General features: G+C 40.7%; 1 protein-coding gene across 7 annotated transcripts in view; it reads left to right on the top strand.

Annotated features, from left to right (window-relative positions):
- Mical (Molecule interacting with CasL) overlaps positions 1 to 20,608 on the top strand; it is a 203,680-nt gene that overhangs the window by 99,809 nt on the left and 83,263 nt on the right. For all 7 annotated transcript variants that reach the window (XM_065226303.1, XM_065226301.1, XM_065226306.1 and 4 more), the window contains 4 exons: positions 15,548 to 15,890; positions 15,989 to 17,435; positions 19,628 to 20,014; positions 20,076 to 20,146. In XM_065226303.1, the coding sequence (XP_065082375.1) occupies positions 15,549 to 15,890; positions 15,989 to 17,435; positions 19,628 to 20,014; positions 20,076 to 20,146 (2,247 nt within the window). In that variant the 5' untranslated portion in view covers position 15,548. The remainder of the gene's footprint in view (positions 1 to 15,547; positions 15,891 to 15,988; positions 17,436 to 19,627; positions 20,015 to 20,075; positions 20,147 to 20,608) is intronic.

The following is a 20,608-nucleotide window of genomic DNA, read 5'->3' as shown; positions in this document are numbered from 1 at the left end:
ACCATCCGACCTAGAAACGAAGGCGCCGAAAATAGTCAACAAAACTGACATCGGTTCGGGGGCTAGCCGTACACGCGAAGCGTTCCGTTTTCGATCAAATCCTCCCTCGTCCTTCTCGTAAATCAGACACTTCCAAACAATCGAACAACCTCGTTCTGCAGCTTATTTTGACTGGGGCACAGTCGATGGCCGACAGTTGAAATTCAATTCTGTTTACACCTTACGAAAACGGTTCCCAAGCTTTGCACCGCCCAAAATGTTAAGCCGAAATACCGGCGAGGGAAAAAGAGGCAACAAGCTCAGACAGAAAGCCAAAACAGACGTGACACGATTCGGTGAATCGAAACGCAACCCACGACGGCGACGACGACGACGACGCGCCCAAACAACGCTAATAGAGGTTAAATACTTAATAATCCATCAACGGATCCGTCCCCCCGAAACGGAACTCGGCGAAAACAATAACAATAACGTGAATTAAAATAAATACCAAAGAAAGAACAACAACAAATCTGAAAGCCAAATATACATACAAAACACAAGCAAAACAAAGACCCAAAGGGACGGGACTAAAAACAAGTTTACCCAGTCGTGCTTCTTTTCTTTTGTTTACGAAATTACCCGTCGTTTTTACCTCTATGCCGAGACGCTGGAGTTGTTCCGTTCAATATGTCGTAACACACATACGCGCATGTAAGCACACTGCTGGTATCGGTTAAATGAGAGATGATACGAAGCTTGTGGTTCGGTATGTTCTTTGTTCTTCACGTTAGCGAAAACAGATGATTAAGTGCGTCGACGATTTGTCTCGATCCAAGGTCTCCCGAAAGAGAGCGAGAAGAGACATCCAGAGCTGCTTTGCTGACCATCGATCGATCGCTTCGCTGTGATAGTTGGTTTGCCGGTTAGTAACCTCTTTCGCTCTCTGTATTTGTCAGCAGCAGAGAGAACGAGTGAATGGAGAAGGCTTGTTAAATATGATTATTCCTGCGCGGATCCGCGGTATTCTGGCCGGTGATGCATTCAGAAGTGCATGCATGACGGTAATGACCGACGGTTGCAGAACCGTTATAAGTGAAATGGTTCTGGTCGGTAACGATTGCTTCATTAAGGTCCAGGTGGGGGTTTACAGGTCGCTACAAGTTGTGACTCAACAAGCATTCGTTTTTCAATCCTTTGTCGTAAATTTTTCCTATCCGATAAAAGTAATGAAGAATGGATTAAACTTTGTGTTTGTTATCCTATGGAAAAAAAAAATCGAAATGCACAAAGAGCATTTGCTATTTGATCCCTCGTAATTCCTTTCCGGTTAAGGGAATGGGGTGACGAAACTAGCTCATGCTTAGTAATCAAGCTTGCTGCTTTTAACGGTCTTGCAATTTCATGGATTGTAACGTTTCGTAAATTCATCATACCAAACGAAATTCATTACCGCGACGTGATGGCGTCGTCGGTATAAGACATTCTTTCAAGTACCTGCGTCGGTGATGGAAACCGCTCTAACGGTTGATCGATGTAAGCCTGCAATACAGTGCATCAACCAAGTAGGCAAAACTCAATACCCTCATCACAATTTACACTGTCGAAATATCCTTCAAGATGGTAGCAGATGATGACCGTACCGAAGACGGCCTAGATTTTGAACATCCACCAGCGTGTCTTCAGCACAGTGTGCTGGCGAGGACAATTTTTCGTCAATCAGACAATTTGGTGTTGATTGGATTTTTTTGCGAAAACAACAATGACTAATTGAGGTGGTTGGTGTGGGTTTTGCTTGAACATTCTCGATTGTTGAGATTGATGACTTTCTGCAACTGAGCGCGGGCAGAATAATATGAATTTCAGATAGAGTTACGCTTCCATCCGAATAAATTGGTCTCTCTGCCTCGTAATCAGCAGTTGGTGCTAATTTTTGCTGCAATCGTTCACGATTGGATGCGTGCTCGAAACGCTGGAAATTTGGTGAAAGACCTCGTTAAATCTAGCGGGCTTTGTGGTCCGATCTTGTTCGACGTCAGAGGTGTGAATTTTGATTTGAACATTGCATTGATGACTTAAAATTTTAGAAAGCTTTCGGGGACAAATAGTGGAACGATCAGAGGTGATTGTTTGGGCAAGTGGTGTAATAATCCAGCAACAATTGCAAGAAATTGTTGCGTTCTTATTTTAAGTACAGTCAACTCTTTGTAACTTGATTTCGAATAAATAATCTATCGAGTCACGGAGGTTGAAATTGGTTTGGGTAAAGTTCATTTGCTTCGAATTAGACAATATCGAGTAAGAGAGAGTTGTAGTTACAATAAATCATAATGATACACTGGTTTTACTCAATACAGATCAAATCAATCAAGATCTTTAGAATTCCACGGTTTTTAGTAAAACGAAGCTATTCTTATTTGTCAAACAACAAAGAATGCTGCCTGTTGATGACCTCACCAGCTGCTGAAAATCACCCTGGTGTGCCTCTTCCCCTTCAAAACAACCTTACGACACTCAACAACACGAAATTTCAACTTTGAATTGGCTGACAAAGTTGCAGCCAATGCAATAAATTAATAAACTGACTCCATCACGAAAGCCCCACCACCGCCTCTCCGTAGCAGCAGCTATGTCAACATCACTTCCGGTGGCGGCTCGACTGGTAAAAAGGTTCGCTTGTTCAGCATGGTCGATAGACAACCGCGAGTCATCAACCCAAGTCCTCGGTGCGCAGTGCGGTGGAGCGTTGACGGCTGCAAGATAACGCGGCGCCGGAGAAGCTTTCTTTCTTCAGCCTCGTCGACGGCATGGCGCTCGCCCTGAAGGTCACTGCCGCACACATACAACATACCAAAGACCCGCTTTATGATTGAATCACATCGTTGTTGGCCTCCCAACGTAGAGCGCGCGGTCGATGAAAAGCGAGAAGTGACGAAAGCACCAGCCTTTCCTTGTTCTAATTTGGGATGATTTTCTCATGCCATTAGCTGTCACCTGTTGATGTTGACCGAAATTGACAGAAAACCACCCAGCACTTACTTGCCGATTTCGTTTCCACCCCTTCTTAGTTTGTGAACGCCCCGCTCCGATAATCTATTCGAATTTCTGTTGATATCGGCTACTGATGATATCTATGATGGAGCTTAGTATTTAATATCCAGCCATGAGGCCATTAAACACGCTTTATTTACCGCAAGCATCGGTTGGTCATTTATGCACAGCACAGATTTCATGTTGGATTTGAGCGGTGAAATTTGGGTTACCACATGATAAAACTGAAGCCATTTGAAACTGCGCCTGGTGTCGTCTGGAGTTGCCCTCGGAGTCCTTAAAATTTGTCATGAATGTTCTTCTATAATACACTTTGAATACTGTGTACTTGGTATTTGAGAACTCTTATTTTCACTCTAAAACCTCTGGTCGTGAGGCTCTTTTATGGTTTTGTTATTGTTATATAAAAACCCCGTGGTTTTTTAGGTTCTGACTTGATGCTTTGGTATTTCCCTAGCAAAGACTTGAATTTCCTTCCGAGAAACCTGTGATGCAATAAAGCCGTAGTGGAGAAAGTTTAGAATGTGAAATTATGGGAACAAATTAGATTAGATATTCAAATATCAAGTCTAGTGGTTTTGTGATGAATATGATATGAATGATATGAAATTATTGAAGGTTGGGTAGTCATGTGAATTACTAAGGTATCTCGAGAACAGTATTGTAAGCGGTCACGGTAGTCGACGCATTTTCTGTGATAATCGACTGCCTTTGTCTCCGACACTTGCAAAACAAGCTATGATAGTACAGTACCAAACTAAAATGTCATATGACAGGCTCTGTCATACGACACTGTCACCGAAAACCAACACGAATGTATGTATTTTAGATTTTCTCCTAATAAGAGCTACTGATGTTGTGCTTGTGTGAATTCTAAAAATAGCAAACAATGATGTCCTAGCAATAACATTTCTGAACAGAAATGGTTTAATTTACACCGAATTGAGGAATTATAACGAAATCACACATGTCATATGATAGTTATTTCATAATTTTCTTTTTACTCGAATGTTATTCTACCGTTTGTGTTGTGTGAGAGAGACGACGGTAGAGCATGAATACAAACAGGCAACGAAGCGAGTGTAGTGAAAAACGTCAACTGTTTCAACCCCTGCTCGAGAATACTTGAATTGACTATCTGTAGGAGCCTGTTGAGACCAACCTTCTCCTATTAACCTCTAGAAGGATAAACTGCTCAGTGTTATGAGGTGGCTATAGAGTTCACTCTCGGGTTTGCTGTTTAACATGGCATTGGAAGATGTGATCCGAAGAGCGGAAATAGAAGCGAGTTATACGATTTTCAGGAAGTTTGTTCTTGACTTTGCCGACATCACGGCACAGAACTTTGAGACGATGGCGAAAACGCCCACTACGAGCTTGTATTGACGGCGATGAAATCGAGCTATTCGACGTATATTTGGGCTCACTGGTGACCGGCGATAATGACACCAGCGCATTGTAGCAGGGAATCGTGCTTTCTTTAGACTCCGAAAAACATTGTAATTGCCGCATGAAGCTGACTATCTTCAAAACGACGATTAGACCGGTGATCCTCTACGGCCACGAGGCATGGCGTATGCTCGAGGAGCGCCCGTGGGTTTTTGAACGGAATCTGCTGCGTACCATCTTCGGTGGAGTGCAGTTGGCAGATAGAACGGAAAGTAGGTGAATGAACCGCGAATTGCACCAGGTATTGGAAGAAAACGGCAAAAATCGTTCAACTACGGAGCTATCGGGCTTGGTACGTCGTTAGCATATCAGAAGACAATACGGTGAAAATGGTTCCTGGAATACGACCCGGCTGAAACAAGACAAAAAGACGCGCAGCGTGCATTAAAGGAAGGTGTTCTGTGGAGCCTCCGCAGACATCGTGGCTGGAGACATTCGGCCATGGATCGAGAGGAATGGAGACGTACAGCAAAGAAAAACCAGACCTTAGCCTGAATAGTAAACTAATGTCAGATTTCTTTTTCGATTTGTGATCTTATCCCTTAGGTCCTCTAAACCGCACACCGAAAAAAGTTCTGAATTTTTTTTCCTTGATTTGTTTTCCGTCGATCTTGTTTTCCGTGCTGAGCACCAATGCTACCGACGCCAGGGAGGCAGCTCCCACACCTGGATCCTACATATCGACCCATCAATTAATGAACCGGGGACCAACGGCTTTACTTCCCTTCCGAAGGAAGGCGTGTTCAAAGATGTTATGTCTCAGAACATCCCGGCGGTGCCGACTGGGATTGAACCCAGGCCTGCTGGGGTGAGAGGTAATCACGCTTACCACTACACCACCGGGACCTCATAGCCTAGTCAGTAAAGGCACGGTATTACCAAGCCGGAGGCGGCGAGTTCGATTCCCGGTCCGGTCGAGCTAATCTTTCGGGTTGGAAATTTTCTCGACTTCCCTAGGTATACAGTATCATTTTGCTTGCCACACAATATACAAATGCATGCATTGGTATTGGCATCGAAAGCTCTCAATTAATAACTGTGGAAGTACATTTAGAACACTAAGTTGAGAGCACGCAATAAGCTAATATGCGCTAAGCAATAAGCTTGAAATGCGAAAAAGAAGAAGAAAAACCGGCGCCGATTAAGTTCTGAATTTTAACTGTCGCGTAAAATCTCCTCTCGTTTAATTATGAGCTATAGTTGGCGTAAACATCGAAATTGCTTAAGGCTTGTATACAATATTGCAGATTTACACGATATTACGCTCTAATTTACATACGCTTAAATTTACATGAAACATCGTGTGAAATTACGCCAAATCTAGCGTTAATAACATGTGCGTTATATATCGCAGAAATTTACATGCGTTTTTCATACGTTGCACTACCAGACATGTTCCACGATTCTACTAGATTCCTAAAAAAAAATCTCTATAAGGTCCCTGGAGCTGACTTTTAATTCAAACTTTCTCAAGAAACCCATTACCCAGAGTTAACCTAAAAATCTGCGAAGATGATCCATAATGCATACCTATGCTAGCTTCCAAATTTAGCTCGAAATGTACGTTTACTTTGTAAGGCCTTCGGATATAGCTCATAAGACATCCAATGATTCATAGGACCTTCGAAGTTGACCTCTCTTAAAGCGTCTGTCTTTGCATTTTTTTTTTTCACTTCGGTTATTTGATAGGGCTGATGTGTCTTAATTAAACTCTATGGAGCCGAAAGTCATAAATACAATTCAATAACAATAGAATATAAACACTTATTCGAATTCACCCCTCCGCACAGTTTTTGAAGCTAAAGCAATAGATTTCGAAACCAATCCTTGCAATTTTCAAGAATCAAGACGTCGAAAATTTAAAATTTTTCTAAACCTCAGATTTTTGGACTCTATTTACAAGAATTTCCAAGGAACTGGATAATTTCAAGAGAAGAAGTGAAACGTAAGGATAATCCTTTGATAGTTTTGAGTAGAATCCCCAGGAAATCCTGAGTAGGGTTCAAAAGAAATTTTCAACTGAATTCTTAGGATTCTAAGGTTATCTTAGAGAGAATTACAAGAGAGTTCTGATTGAAATTGCAAAGTATTTTTTCGAGAATTTTAAGGAATTTGTAAGGAAGGATTCTTCTTCGTGTCTTGAAATTCTACTCACAAGTACCTTGTTGTGAGTAGAATTTCAAGACACGAAGAAGAATCCAAAAGTAATGCTTTTTAAAATTCAATGAACATTCTGAGGAATTATAAAGAGTATAAAAGCATAGTATCAAAAATTATCAAGAAATTTCCACCGAAGCTTTGAGGTAAATTTCAAATGAATACTTAAGATAGTTTCAAGGCTATTCCTGTTATCATTTTTGAGAACTGAATATCTTAGGGAATTCTGAGCAGCATATCTAGGCATGTATAGGGCAACTCCAAGAGAATGGTTAGTTTAATTTTGAGGAAATAGGCCATTTTTGACAACTTTAATACCTGCCGGTAATCAGACAGTTTACTGTAGTTACTGTAACAAAAACAAAATGTTTGTACATTTATAAGAATCAACATTAAAAAACCTTCAAATTGACGTTATAAGATCACGAATAGCTTATTAAATCTCGAAAATACAGGCCCAGAACGATCTAGGCACTTTAGAGCAAAATCAAACAAGGCGTTTGTTCAGAATGCCAAAATAAGCGTTTTGGCCAAGTTTGGCTCAAATCGGTGACATCGACCACAGGTGGTATACCCACTTGAGCTGGAATGACCCATAGGAACATTTTCAGCTGGGGAATTTCTAGCCTATGATTTTTCATAGCAGATAGCTCCTACTTACACCGTGTGCCAGATCTGAGTTATCCACTTCTTCTTAGTTTGAGATCCTGAGCACTTAATCAAACACCACCACCTCCCCAAACCTTGTGTGCTCAGTCCATAGCCCGTCATCTTCCTGCTTATCAATTGTTACCCCTAACCTCGAGCAAGCCGCGAATAATCGGCGCCCGCTCTACTAGTTTTAGTTTTAAGTTCTACTGATTTAAGATTTCGGCTCCGTAAAGCTACTGTGAATGAGCCTGTACAAGTAAGCGAACTATAAAAAAATCTCCTTCTTTAAAACATAAGCAGTTCTTTCGAGTTCAAAAAATGATCAACTGAAGACATCAGGGGTCACCCTCAACCGGGAAACCGGGAAAAAGCCGTGAATTTACACTGGAGTCGCTTTTTGCGCGGTTTTTTTACACGGTTTTTTTTTAATGTGGATTTCGGAATTTACGCGGTGTTTTTTTACGCGGATTTCAGAATTTACGTGGTTTATCGTTATACACTGAAGTCGCTTTTGACGCGGTTTTTTTACACGATTTTTTTACGCGGATTCCGGAATTTACGCGGTTTTTTTTATCACCCGCGTAAAAAGCGACTACAGTGTAGTTGAAAATCGGGAAAAAATGTACATCAAGAGCAAATTTTCATTACGTCGAATGTAACAAAGGTAAACAAAGTCGAGCTATCAGTGTCAATCGATTCTCCTGCTATTACACTATATACTGTCCGAATATAGGATCAAATCCCACTTTAAATTTAATTTACCAGTCAAATTGCTTTTTGACGTAATCACCTTCCGATCAAAATAGTTTTCGATGTTATTTAAGTCACCCAATTTCTATGGAGATGCCGTTTGACTTAAGTAACAGCGCTGAGAAACCCGTGAAAAGTGTACGTTCGTCGTTTCGGTTTCTCATTATTAAAGTGAATAAATCGAACTGTTTGTTGCTAAGATGATTTCGGTGGTCCTAAAATGATGAAAGGGGGCTGCAAGTAAGGAGACGTAATTGATAATTCTCCCGAATATCCTGGTAAATACACTTTGACTTAAGTAACAATAGGGGCCACCAAACGACGTATAATAACTTTTGACTCAAAAACCAGTATTTTTTAGCATGAAAGCTAGCGATTTGCATTTGTATGATTAAAACCCTGCTAAATATATTTAAACATTGCTATCACTATGAGATTATATGTGTTTACTTGGAAATAGGAATAACTTTTCGGTCATCAAAACAAAACTTTATTTTTCTCGGATTGGTGCGAATGTTACTTACGACATAATGAAAATTTGCTCTTGACATCATCTTTAAAAAAAAGATCTTAGGTCATTCAAAATTTAAATATTCCTGGCCGGAACTAGATTTTTAGCATATAGTTTTTTTTAAAGAGCTATAATAGAACTGTAACTTCCACAATATAAGAGAATTTTTATAATTTCTGTTTGAAAGGAACTTTTGAGAAGGGAGTTTAGGAAAGAACTCTAAGAGCGTTTGACTTTAACTCCAAGTCAATTTTGTGAGTACAGAGTAGAATTTTTAAGTAGCTCTGTGGAAAATTCAGGGTGGACTACCTGTGAAAACCTGTAAAATCTAGGAATATCAGGAAATTTCATTTACGACGTTTTCGAATTTTCTTAATATTCAGGGAAATATTTCTTAATCCTTTAACAAGAGTGTTATTGGATCATTTGTGACTTGTCCTGGGGTGAGATTTGATCGCGTGACTTTAGCGTGAGCGGTATGGATGTTAACCACTACACCGGGGTCGCCCCCCTTTCTTAATCCTTATTCATAACTGCATTAAAAATAATCATGATATCAACAATCGTGTAGGAAAGTGAAACAAAGATATATATTTTAGAAGGCTTAGACTTGAACTATTTAAATCGAGAGAAAAGTTGTAGGACTAGCATTTTTTTTTTTTTTAATCCAAGACATGGACCATTTCTTTAAGGTTCTGGGACTTATTTCAGTTTCATCGTACATACGAAAATTTTGAAGATTGCAGACTTGGCTTTTTATCAAAATCCAAGGCTTAAAAAAACAAGATTCTGAATCATTTGAGTTTCGACTGGACTTACATTTATTTTTAATATTCTAAACCAGAAAAATTTGCGGTTTTGGAATTATTTTTAATTTTGAATTTAGTTTTTGTTTAACAAAAACCTAGTTTGAAATAAATAAAATATATTAAAATCTTGGAATTGAAATAACAATTCAAGGCTCATAGTAAAACAAACTCTCGAATCAAGATCTTGGATTTAAAAAAGTAACAATCACGGGTTTTGACATATTAAAAAGATTTCAGGCGTAGCAATACCTCAAGCTTGGAGCAATTTTAAAGATTTTCGAACATGGGGTGACCAGTGATCCGGGAAACCGTCGTGGAATCAACTAAATTTTCAGGCTACAATCACTTTGAAGAACTGTTAAGAGAATTTTAGTTTTTTTTCCCAAAATAAATTTGAACGAATTTTAGAATGAATTCTAGAAATAACACCAAGCTATATATTTCAGAGAAAATTTTTAGAGAGATTTATGAAAATCTCTACGAGAGTTTCAACTTGAACTCTGATGACAATTGAGTGAGTTCAGAGTAAAAATTTAAGCACTTCTCTAGAAAATACCATGACGATTGTGAAGAGGACTCCAGTATTCGTAAAAAATACCAAGGGAGTTGTCCAAATTCAATTCCCTTGGTATTGTTTACGAATCCTGGAGTCCTCTTCACAATCGTCATGGAATTTTCTAGAGAAGTGCTTAAATTTTTACTCTGAACATACTCAATTGTATAGTTCCAAGGAAAATTTTGTGGATAATTTCATGCGCATTTCGAAAAGAATTTTTAGATTATTTTAAAGTGAGTTCCAAGCAATTTGCAGATGAATTTAGAGGAGAACCCCAAGATAATACTGAACAACATTTGAAGACAATTTTCGACGGGAGATTTTCCCCTGCCTGATGGTGTTGGCAGAAAAAAAGGGGATTACAAGTTTTGTTCTCAAAAGCTAAAAGACCCTTTTCAAGTGGTGGTCAAGAATCCTGCGGTGAATTTCATGGGAATACTGCGGGGAATTCCGAGAATTAAAGCGAATTAAAAAAAATTAAGCTTCATTGAAAGAGTTTAAAATTCAAAGGTTGAATTTCAAGAGAGAATTAAAAAAAATGTGGCGAATTCTGAAAAGAACTCTGTGAATGGAAATGATTCTAAAGAAAATGCTTAAGAACAATCAAACAGGATTTTATGTTAAGTTTTGAGAGAATTTTCATAGACAAATTGTGAATACTTCGAACGTGTCCCAGAGTCAAATTCAAGATCCAGGAAAGTAGATTTATATCGAGATGGTTGCAGTTTCCTTCACACATCCGTAACATCCCGGTTACTGCTTGAACTGATTACCTGGCGTTTTCCACGTTTAAAATGTGTGTATTTTTCTAAAGGCGCTGCCTTCCTGGTTTTGGCAAGACGCGATTTATGTCTTATTTGTATTCTATAGAATGTATCGAACGCTTTATTCAATTTGAAATTGCATAGGATCAATCTTCATCGGTTAGAGGTCCATGTGGTATTTCATGAAAAAAATGTCCAGAAGGCACTAGTATAGTACTGAGGAAAGCAATAGCCGATGGGATTGCCAAAAACGGGTTGGAACTGTACCTGGAATTATTGTGGAATTTACTGGAAAGTCAGGAAATATCAGGGAATTTAGTTTTCTTCATTGAGTCGACACCCTGTTAAACTAAGAAACATTTTCAAGATTCTAGACTAAGACACCTATGATGTAACTTTTAATATCCTGGGGTTTTGAAAAAAAAATAAAATAAAATGTGATGAATCGAGATCACGTATTTGTTAAAAAAAAATCCGGGCATAAAAAAATTAAAATTATTCAGCTTCCTAAACCAAAACCAAAACGTGAGTTGTAGGACTTTAAAAAAATGGATAACGCATTAGTACAAATTTTTAATATTCGTTTGCATTTAAATGTAAAAGATCTCGAGTTTGATAAAGTTGTTAGTTTTTTTAAATCACTTATTTTTTTGTTTTTTTTTTAATCTAATCTTGATTGTTGATTAGAGATCGTAGAATGTAAAGAAAACAAGGGTTTTTCTCTATTATAGGAGCCACATATTGGAACGTTCAAAACTCTAAAATTGTGCCTATTATGGATGATGAGTCTAATAATTAAACCATAAAGCAATAAATTTCCAGTAAAGTATGCAGTGGTCTACCACCAATTGTAGCACGGAAACTAAGTCCGATAGCAGTGGGCTCTCTTCTCTGTTTGTCTTGATCAAACTTAATAACCTCTGATTGTCCTCAACATGTCGCTTTATGAAGGGCAAAAAACGGGTGGATCGATGAGCAAAGTTATACGCATCGACGGGACAGTAAAGAATCTCCTTCCAGCGACATGATCGCACAATTGGTCAAAAAGACAAGCCCCCAAACAGGAAGATGCCCCAACGAATGGGGAGAAGAGCCCATCCTTTATCCACGAAATGTTACCAACAGGGAGCAGGCATGGAAAATCATTTGCATTCATTTCGTGCATTCATTTACATTCATTTGCCTCTAACTTTTTTCTTCAACAGCATTCCGCAAAATGAACTGTGAAATACAGTAGCAAGTTCTGCCCGCTCTAGTTCGTGATGCATAAGAGATACAGTTTTGAGTTATGAGCAAAAGCATGAGCATTGTAGCTTATACCAAAACCTACAAAAGCTCTATACATCATTTTGCGGAATGCTGTTGATGAAAAAAGTTAGAGGCAAATGAATGTAAATGAATGTATGAAATGAATGCAAATGATTTGGCATGCCTGACAGGGAGTTGGTATTTCCACTCTCCCCGTCCAAATCGCTTCAATCGGGTGAATAATTTTCCAGTAAAGTATGGTACCAAAACGGTAGATTCACGCATGAAGCTTTAATCAGTTAGCTTCACTCATTTTTTGATTTCGTTTATTTCTATCACACTAGCCCTGTCTGGAATTTGTTTTTGGGAAAACGACTGGAAAATCAGGGTATTTATGTTTCGTCATTAAGTCGACACCCTGCAATTACAAGACGATTGTGAAGGATATTCCAGGCATTGTGAAAATACCAAGGGAATCGAATTTTAACACTTCGTCTGTGCAAAAAAAAACTTACGTTGTCTGTACCTTAGGGGTCAATTTGAATCCAAATTCATATTGTCATATCTCAGCGAAGGTTCAACGGATTTTTGAAATTTCTAATGTGTTGTTAGGTAAATTTGGTTAAATTTAGTTTGTACTTTTAGTTTACATTATCAAAGTTTATTTTAAGATGAGAGGTCATTTTAAAAATATTCCTATGAAGTGGCATATTTTGATGTTAGAGATGTTTACATCACGAGATCCCATTCAAATAGGATGTGACCTTATTCTGCTGCAAAGATATTCAAGAATACAAGTTCTTCAAAACTATGGATAGTGTATGACCGAATATACTTAATAGATAATGCTGAAGTGATCAAGTTGCGCCATACACATCATATAACACTATCTACAGATCCTGCTCATATAGATGGTTCCCATCTTCAGCAAAGTTGTTCAGATGGGTAAGATTTATCCTAAAGTAAAGAGTTTAGTTCAGAATTTACTCCCAAGGCGGCTCTAGTATGACATTAATTTTGAACTGCTTGCCCTAACTTAACATCTTGACTAGATAGAAGGTTCCCGTCTTCGGCAAAGTTGTTCAGATGAACAAGACCTATAGTAAAGAGTTCATCTCAGAATTAACTCACCAGGTGGCGCTAGTGGGACAATAATTTTTCACTGTTTGTGCCCTAACTTAACATCTAGACTAGATAGAAGGTTCCCGACTTGGGCAAAGATGTTCAGATGGACAATACCTATATTATGGAAGAGAGTTCAGCTCAGACTTCACTCACCAGGCGGCGTTAGTGTGAATTATTTTTCATTGTTTGCATTAACTTAACATCTCGACTAGATAGAAGGTTTCCATCTTAGGTAAAGTTGAGCAGATGGACAAGACATTGAGGACGGTAGGTGGGAGTTTCTGAACAACAATTTGACCAAACGAGATTCGATGATTCGTTTTGGCTAAATAATATGGGGTAAAACACCGTGACCAGGTTATGAAAGAGGAAGGGACAGTGAGAATGGCAAAATTTCTTGCAGTTTTCTATTAGAAGGGGAGAATGGAAAAATAGAAATAATCTCAGATTAATCCCCATTTGAAGATAAAAAAAAAAATGATCATGAAATCCTGTGAGAGAAAAATGTCGTGACATTTTTCCCCTATAAGATAAGATCTATGACATCTACCAGCTCTGTATGTGCTCAATTGGTAAAGGCGCAGCTACAAAGCAAGACCAGATCTAGGAATTTTTCGGGTTCGAAAATGTCTCGACTTCCCTGGGCATAGAGTATGCTTGTACTTGCCACACAATTATACTAATGCAAAAATGGTACAGGCATCGAAAGTTCTCAATTAATAACTGTACTGCATCTAGAACACTAAGCTGAGAGCACGCAATAAGCTAATACGCGATAAGCGATAAGCTTGAAATGCGAGAAAAAAAAAGAAGCATGTGCCATTCTCATACAAGGTAAGAGTTTCACTTTTAGACCATATCTACGGAACCAAATGTCCAATCTAGATACAATTCAGTATCAGTCTATGCGAGTCAAATATATGCCAAATTAAACTGGTTGTCATCAAATTGATTCGACTTTCTCTGAGGAAAGTCAATGATTACCACGTACACACAAATACATACCTTTCCGATTCCGTCGAACTGAGCGATAATTTGTTTTTCAAGTGATATTATACTTATAGACCGATATGCACCAGAAAAGTTTTAAAATTTCTTGGAAAATTTAATTCCTAAACCGATTGGTAACCCTATCCGCAACTACCTGGAATCCTCACAACCTTAAGCCTAACCGTTAAGCATGGCTTCGCTCATAAGCATGGGATGGTACACTTCCGTACTGCTATTCTCAGAATGTAGGCACCATGTCTCTCCACCCCGATAATGATGCCAATTGACAGCTTTTGCTAAATATGGTCAAAAGGAAGTTTCATTGAGCCTGTCGTGTGCACGCGACACTGGCGACGGGCGCTCTTGAGATAAGATTTGAATTTTTATGATTTCGCTATATCTACCGTTTACTAGACGACAATGTCGCATGTCTGTGTGTGTGTGTCTTTGTGGTTGGTTGGTGGTATATTGCACACCGCGTAGATTTCGAACCAGGCAACAATGAATCAACCAAGAGGAAAAGGCCTTTCGTGTTTGTCCACCACCACCACCACCACCGTTGGAGCAATCAATGGATGATGTTGGTAGTGGCAATTAAGTGAAGCGTTGTTTTGACCATCTAAGGTCAATATGATCGCTTTGGTGCGAATTGGCTTCCTACGAAGTTTGGTTTCCTCGCGCTATGCGACGAGGGTGGTACCGGTCCGAGGGGTGCCATCGAGAGACCTTGGTGGGAGACAAGAATTTCGTCAACGAACTCAACGGGTTGCCGTCGTGGGTTGCTTCTTTCTTCTTCTTCTGACGATTGCGGGGTGTGATTTTCATATCTCTATCGAAAGTGAACGTGTTTTTGTTTGGTAGTGAATGATTCTCGCTGGTGCCACGGTTCCGCGGTTCAGTTGCAGTTGACGAGTTCGCGTGAGTGGGTGTTAATTGTTTTCGCGTTGACGGCGTTTATTAGTCGGGTGTGTCGGTCGGTCGTTTGAGAATTCTGCTGGTCGCTATATTCCGGTAACAGAGGAGACACGGAGTCTCCGGCACACGACAGCGTAGGATCCGATCGTAGATGGAGTGGATCACTGTGGCTTACTAGCGTTGAGGAAAGTTGTGAGGTTTGGTGGAGAAATTGTCGGGTGTGGGATTGAGAGTTCAGTGGAGTGACAAAGTTGTTAGGCTTTGTGTTAATAAATCAGTGACATTGAATCCTACAGATTTATAACTAAGGAACATATATATAGTCTTTGTTGTATACGATGATTCATCTGTCGAAGAGGAGGAAATGGCACGCTTACATACGATAAGGGTAATCCATCTCGTTACGGATTTTAAGCCTTGATCGAATGCCGTTAAGAAGAAGTATGCGGATAGCTATTAAGCCCAATCACTACTGTCAGGGTTTTACTTCCTATTCTACAATGAGCCAAAGAATTGATGCAAATCAATCTACGTTTCATGCTTCAACGTTCACAACCATGTCTACAATGTTTCCCTTTTTCTTCAATTCCAGAATGAATCCCACAATCAGCGAACACGAGGCGGCCGCGCTGGTGGCGGAAATGTTCGACCATTTCTGCGCCGCGACCACCATGCGCCAGGTGCTCGGCCTATACAGAAACATGTGTGATATCCTCGGTCTGAGGCCGGGCCCTCTGAACGAGTTCTATCCAAAGTTCAAAGCGAAAATTCGCAATTGGAAGGCGCAGGCCTTGTGGAAAAAGTTCGACGCCCGTGCCTCCCACCGGGTCTACAACAAAGGCACTGCCGCCAGCGGCACCCGTGTACTAGTCATCGGCGCAGGACCCTGCGGTCTGCGTTCGGCAATCGAAGCACAACTGCTCGGTGCTAAAGTGGTAAGTACCCCGCTCCTTTCCCCCCTTATCTCAAATTGAAGATCTTACAATTGACTGAGTAACTTTTGTCCATCGTGTGTGCCGGTACTATCGTGCAGGTTGTGGTAGAAAAACGTGATAGGATTTCTAGGAATAACGTACTACATCTGTGGCCATTTCTGATCACCGATCTCAAGGCGCTCGGAGCGAAAAAATTCTACGGTAAGTTCTGTGCCGGCTCGATCGATCACATCTCGATCCGGCAGTTGCAGTGCATCCTGCTGAAGGTGGCCCTGCTGTTGGGTGTCGAAGTGCACGAAGGATTGTCCTTCGAGCGTGAGCTCGAACCCAAAGATGGCTGCGGTTGGCGAGCGGCCGTCTCCCCGGAGGACCACGCCGTATCGCACTACGAGTTTGACGTACTGATCGGTGCCGACGGTAAACGAAACACGCTCGAAGGTTTCAAACGGAAGGAATTCCGCGGAAAGCTCGCCATTGCCATAACTGCCAACTTCATCAACAAGAAAACCGAAGCGGAAGCCAAGGTCGAAGAAATCAGTGGCGTAGCGTTCATCTTCAATCAGTCGTTCTTCAAGGAGCTATACCAAACGACCGGTATCGATTTGGAGAACATAGTCTACTACAAAGACGAAACGCATTACTTCGTAATGACGGCCAAAAAGCACAGCCTTCTGGATAAAGGTGTGATAATTCAGGACTACGGCGATCCGGCTGAACTGCTATCGTCTGCGAATGTAGATACCGCCAAACTGCTGGACTATGCCCGGGAAGCAGCGAATTTTTCCACCAAATATCAAATGCCGAACCTGGAGTTCGCCGTCAACCACTACGGCAAACCGGACGTGGCGATGTTCGACTTTACATCGATGTTCGCAGCAGACAATTCGTGTAAAATTACAGTCCGCAAGAACTACCGGTTACTTTCCTGCCTCGTGGGTGACAGTCTACTGGAACCGTTCTGGCCCACCGGATCTGGCTGTGCTAGAGGGTTCCTGTCCAGTATGGACGCCGCTTACGCGATAAAACTGTTTTCCAATCCGAAGAACAGCCTTCTGGCGGTGCTTGCGCAGCGGGAATCCATCTACCGACTGCTCGCACAAACAACTCCGGAGAATCTACACCGGGACATCGGAGCGTACACGTTGGATCCGTCCACTCGGTATCCCAACCTGAATAAATCGTCTGTGAACATGATCCAGGTGAAGCACCTACTGGATACGGACGACCCGGCACTGTTAGATCAAATGTTCCTGGATACGAACTCGCTCACAGCCGGACCGGAAGTTACCATCACCAAGCGCAAGCGACGAACCAACGATACGGTACCGTTGGGTACCGTGCTGCTGCGGTGGGTCAAGTCACAGCTCAAGGGAAACGATTTCGTGCAAGAGCTGACGGATGCCTCCCAGTGCTTCACCAACGGCCGAGTGCTGTGCACTCTGATCAACCGATATCGGCCGGATTTGGTGAACCTGGAGGAACTGGATGGGTGTGCGCCGGACGAGTGCAACGAGCTGGCCATTTCCATCTTCGAAGATCATCTAGGTGAGTTTGGGACGACGGGTCGGCGGTGGTGCTGTATGGTTTGGGGGTGCACATTTTAGAGGGATGAAATCGATTGCGCTGATATGTAGTAGCTGAGCAGTTTCTGGCCAAATAGTGAATTTCAGCATTAACTGTAGATTGGCCATTTGTAAACGATTTGCATTTTGAAAACTGAGAATCTCCAAAGGCTCTAGATTTCCTCAGATAAGAACAAATCGAGCAATACTGAGTACTTTTATAAAGTTTTGGGACCTTTAATTAGCTACTTTTTCAGTTATTTACCGAATTTTCATGTTTTCTGGAGTTAACATTTATGAAGTTTAGACTCAAAGAAGAAGAAAATGCAAGATTCTGTGGAATAGAAACATTTTTAGGACCTAAAAAAATCTCTGGAGCTGACAATTTTTTTCAAAGTACTGCATAAAATACTAGAAAGTTCTATGATTCTGGAACATACAAAAATTAAGGCTTAGATTTTTTCAATATTGAACAGCAATGTTTAAAAGTTTCTGAATTTAAAATTTAACTAGGAAAAATCATATTCAAACTATCAAGATTTTAAAAATTAAACATTTTTAAAATTCCGGGACAGTGATTCTTTAGTGTAAAATTTTCAAGGTTATGAGACTTTGAAAATGTTGTGCTATCCTGGGGCTCTAAATAGTGTGTAGGTTTAGAAGTTGAATATTGCTTTTATTCTAAATATATGTAGTTTTAAAAGATTTCAAGACTTCGTAATTTGCGGATTTTGAAAAAAAACTGAAAGCCTTAGAATTCTTTTTTTTTTATATAAATTTATTTTATAAGGCTCAATTGAGTTAACTTTACAGAGCCGAGGATTCTTGTTCACTATACAATACATCTTAAAACTACAGTCAAAAGGTACAACACAATAAACACTCTATCTTCCGCTATCCAATAAGCCGCTTCCAGTGGTTTCATTGTATGGCAGTATAGCCAACAGGAGTCAGAGCGCTTCCATTGCAGCAATGGACGCAAAACGTGGTCAGCACTCACACATTCATCACGAAACGGTTGCTTTCCAAAGTCGACGACGCATCGACTGAAAGAACTGCTGATGAAGAGCAATGAGGAGAACCACACAATGGTTGCTGCCGAGTAAATAGACGATCGCGTGACACACATCGAGAGTGCCCTGTTTCTGTCGACAGTCGAGTGAACACTGTCCTTAGCATTCGAAAATTTCTAAGATTTTGGAACTTCGCCAAGTTCTGACTTCAAGTTACAATTATAGACTGAGGACTACGAACAAAAATCTAACTATAGATACTTTAAACATGAGACATTTTTAAGATTCTGGAATTTCTGTAAGAAATTCATTTCTTTATATGTTGAAGCTATTCATTGTTATAGCTATTATTTTTGCATCAGGGGACGAAAAATAAGCACAACGTGCATAAATATGCTATCATTTAACGTTTCAGCGGTTTCTCTGAGTTTTAAGCTGGAATGATTTTTCGGTATTGTGAGTGTGAGTGCGTAAATATGCACGAAAATCTCAAGCATGAGTTTTGCTTGCCATAGTAGCACGTGAGTGTATTCTCTCAGAGAAGCTCAATGAATGAGACTTGAGAATGATTTTCCTAACACTGGCATAGAGTATGATTGTATTTGCCATACAATTATACTAATTTAAAAATGGTACAGGTATCGAAAGTCCTTGATTAATAACTGTGGAAGTGCATCTTGAACACGAAATTGAGAGTACGCAATATGCTAATACGCGATAAGCGATAAACTTGAAATGTGAAGAAGAAGAAGATATCATCAATTTTTCCTTTAGGAATTACAAAGGATCGATCGATTCAGATTGTGATAACTTTCTATACGATGATCTCAAGCACTATTGCTTTCTTTTGTCATAAGAGGGAGCATTTTCGGATGAGTTTTTGAAGTAATTTCTGGAAAGTTGTTTGAAATTCTAGCCACAATATGGGATGCATTACTGCAAATGTTGTTTTTTTTTTTGGTCTGGATTAGGAACTTTCTTTCGGATTGTTTAGCTAAAAAAAATTCTAATAGTCCTAAAGAAGGCCCCAAACCAGGGTCGAAACGTCAGCGCAATTACTATTCTTCGGCTAAATTTGCACCTTCCAAACCATACAGCCAACCAATCGTTTCGGGGATCGAATCGATTGGACACTGAGCGTTGCTTGCTTCCTCCAATGCAGGAATCCCACGGATCATGTCCGGTCAGGAGTCCCTAACGCTGGCCGGTGCCGATTCCAAGCTGTGGCTCAACTATCTGGAGCAGATATGCGAAGTGTTCCGTGGAGAGATTCCGCACGTCAAGCACCCGAAGCTGGACTACGCCGAGTTCAAGCAGAAGCAACAGATCGACAGCATGGAAGAGTTTTCCAAATTACGAAGGTTCGCGGCCAACCGGATGGCCGCTATGAACGCAGCAGCAGCAACAGCAGCTGCACCGGCCGCCGTTCCGGTCATTGTTGCCGGTCCCGGTGGTGCCGGTGCGAGAAAGTCATCCAACTACCACCACGCCAACGAAGAGGAACGCATCAAGCGTAGCCGGAAGGTGCTGGGCGCAGAATCTAGTCCAAGTAATTTGCCTATTTGTATAACTTTGATTTCGTTTCTAAAGCAGGTTCTGTTTATTCACAGTGGCTTCCCCACATGCCGACACAACGAAACGGGCGAAGAAACGCCGCAGCTACGAGAAGTTTGGCAATATTGTAAGTATCGCGTGCGTCGGCCGCTTTCTGGTCGCCGTCTGTCTCGTCAATTTCGCCTTTCAGCCGCCATTCGCTCGGATGGTCGGTTTCGATCGATTCTTCCTAGAACATCCCGCACACGGACAGCTCGTCGCTGCTGCTGCCGCCGCCAGTGGCCAGTAGTAGCTGGTTGTCATTCCGTTAGAATCCACATCACTACAAATACCAACCAACCATCATCATCACTATTTAATAGTAGACCACCACCACCACCACCATATTTACATCCCGACATCCCGGAAGGGTATCTCTGTAGACTTTCATGTACAGGTGCTTTGTAGATATAGAGTAGAGTACATTGCAGGTTTTGTTTTAGCCGCTGAGGACTTCAATCTCATAGATCATAGTACAACGCATGCTTTTTTAACTCATAATATGTACATTGGTATATCTGTCGCTTCGGTCTTACATGAGGATTGCATC

Source organism: Ochlerotatus camptorhynchus, unplaced genomic scaffold, assembly GCF_037179485.1.
Source record: "Ochlerotatus camptorhynchus isolate MF236.1 unplaced genomic scaffold, CSIRO-AGI_Acam_v1.1 ptg000248l, whole genome shotgun sequence".
NCBI classification, from domain to species: Eukaryota; Metazoa; Arthropoda; class Insecta; order Diptera; family Culicidae; genus Ochlerotatus; species Ochlerotatus camptorhynchus.
This window is presented reverse-complemented; position numbering and strand designations above follow the sequence as displayed.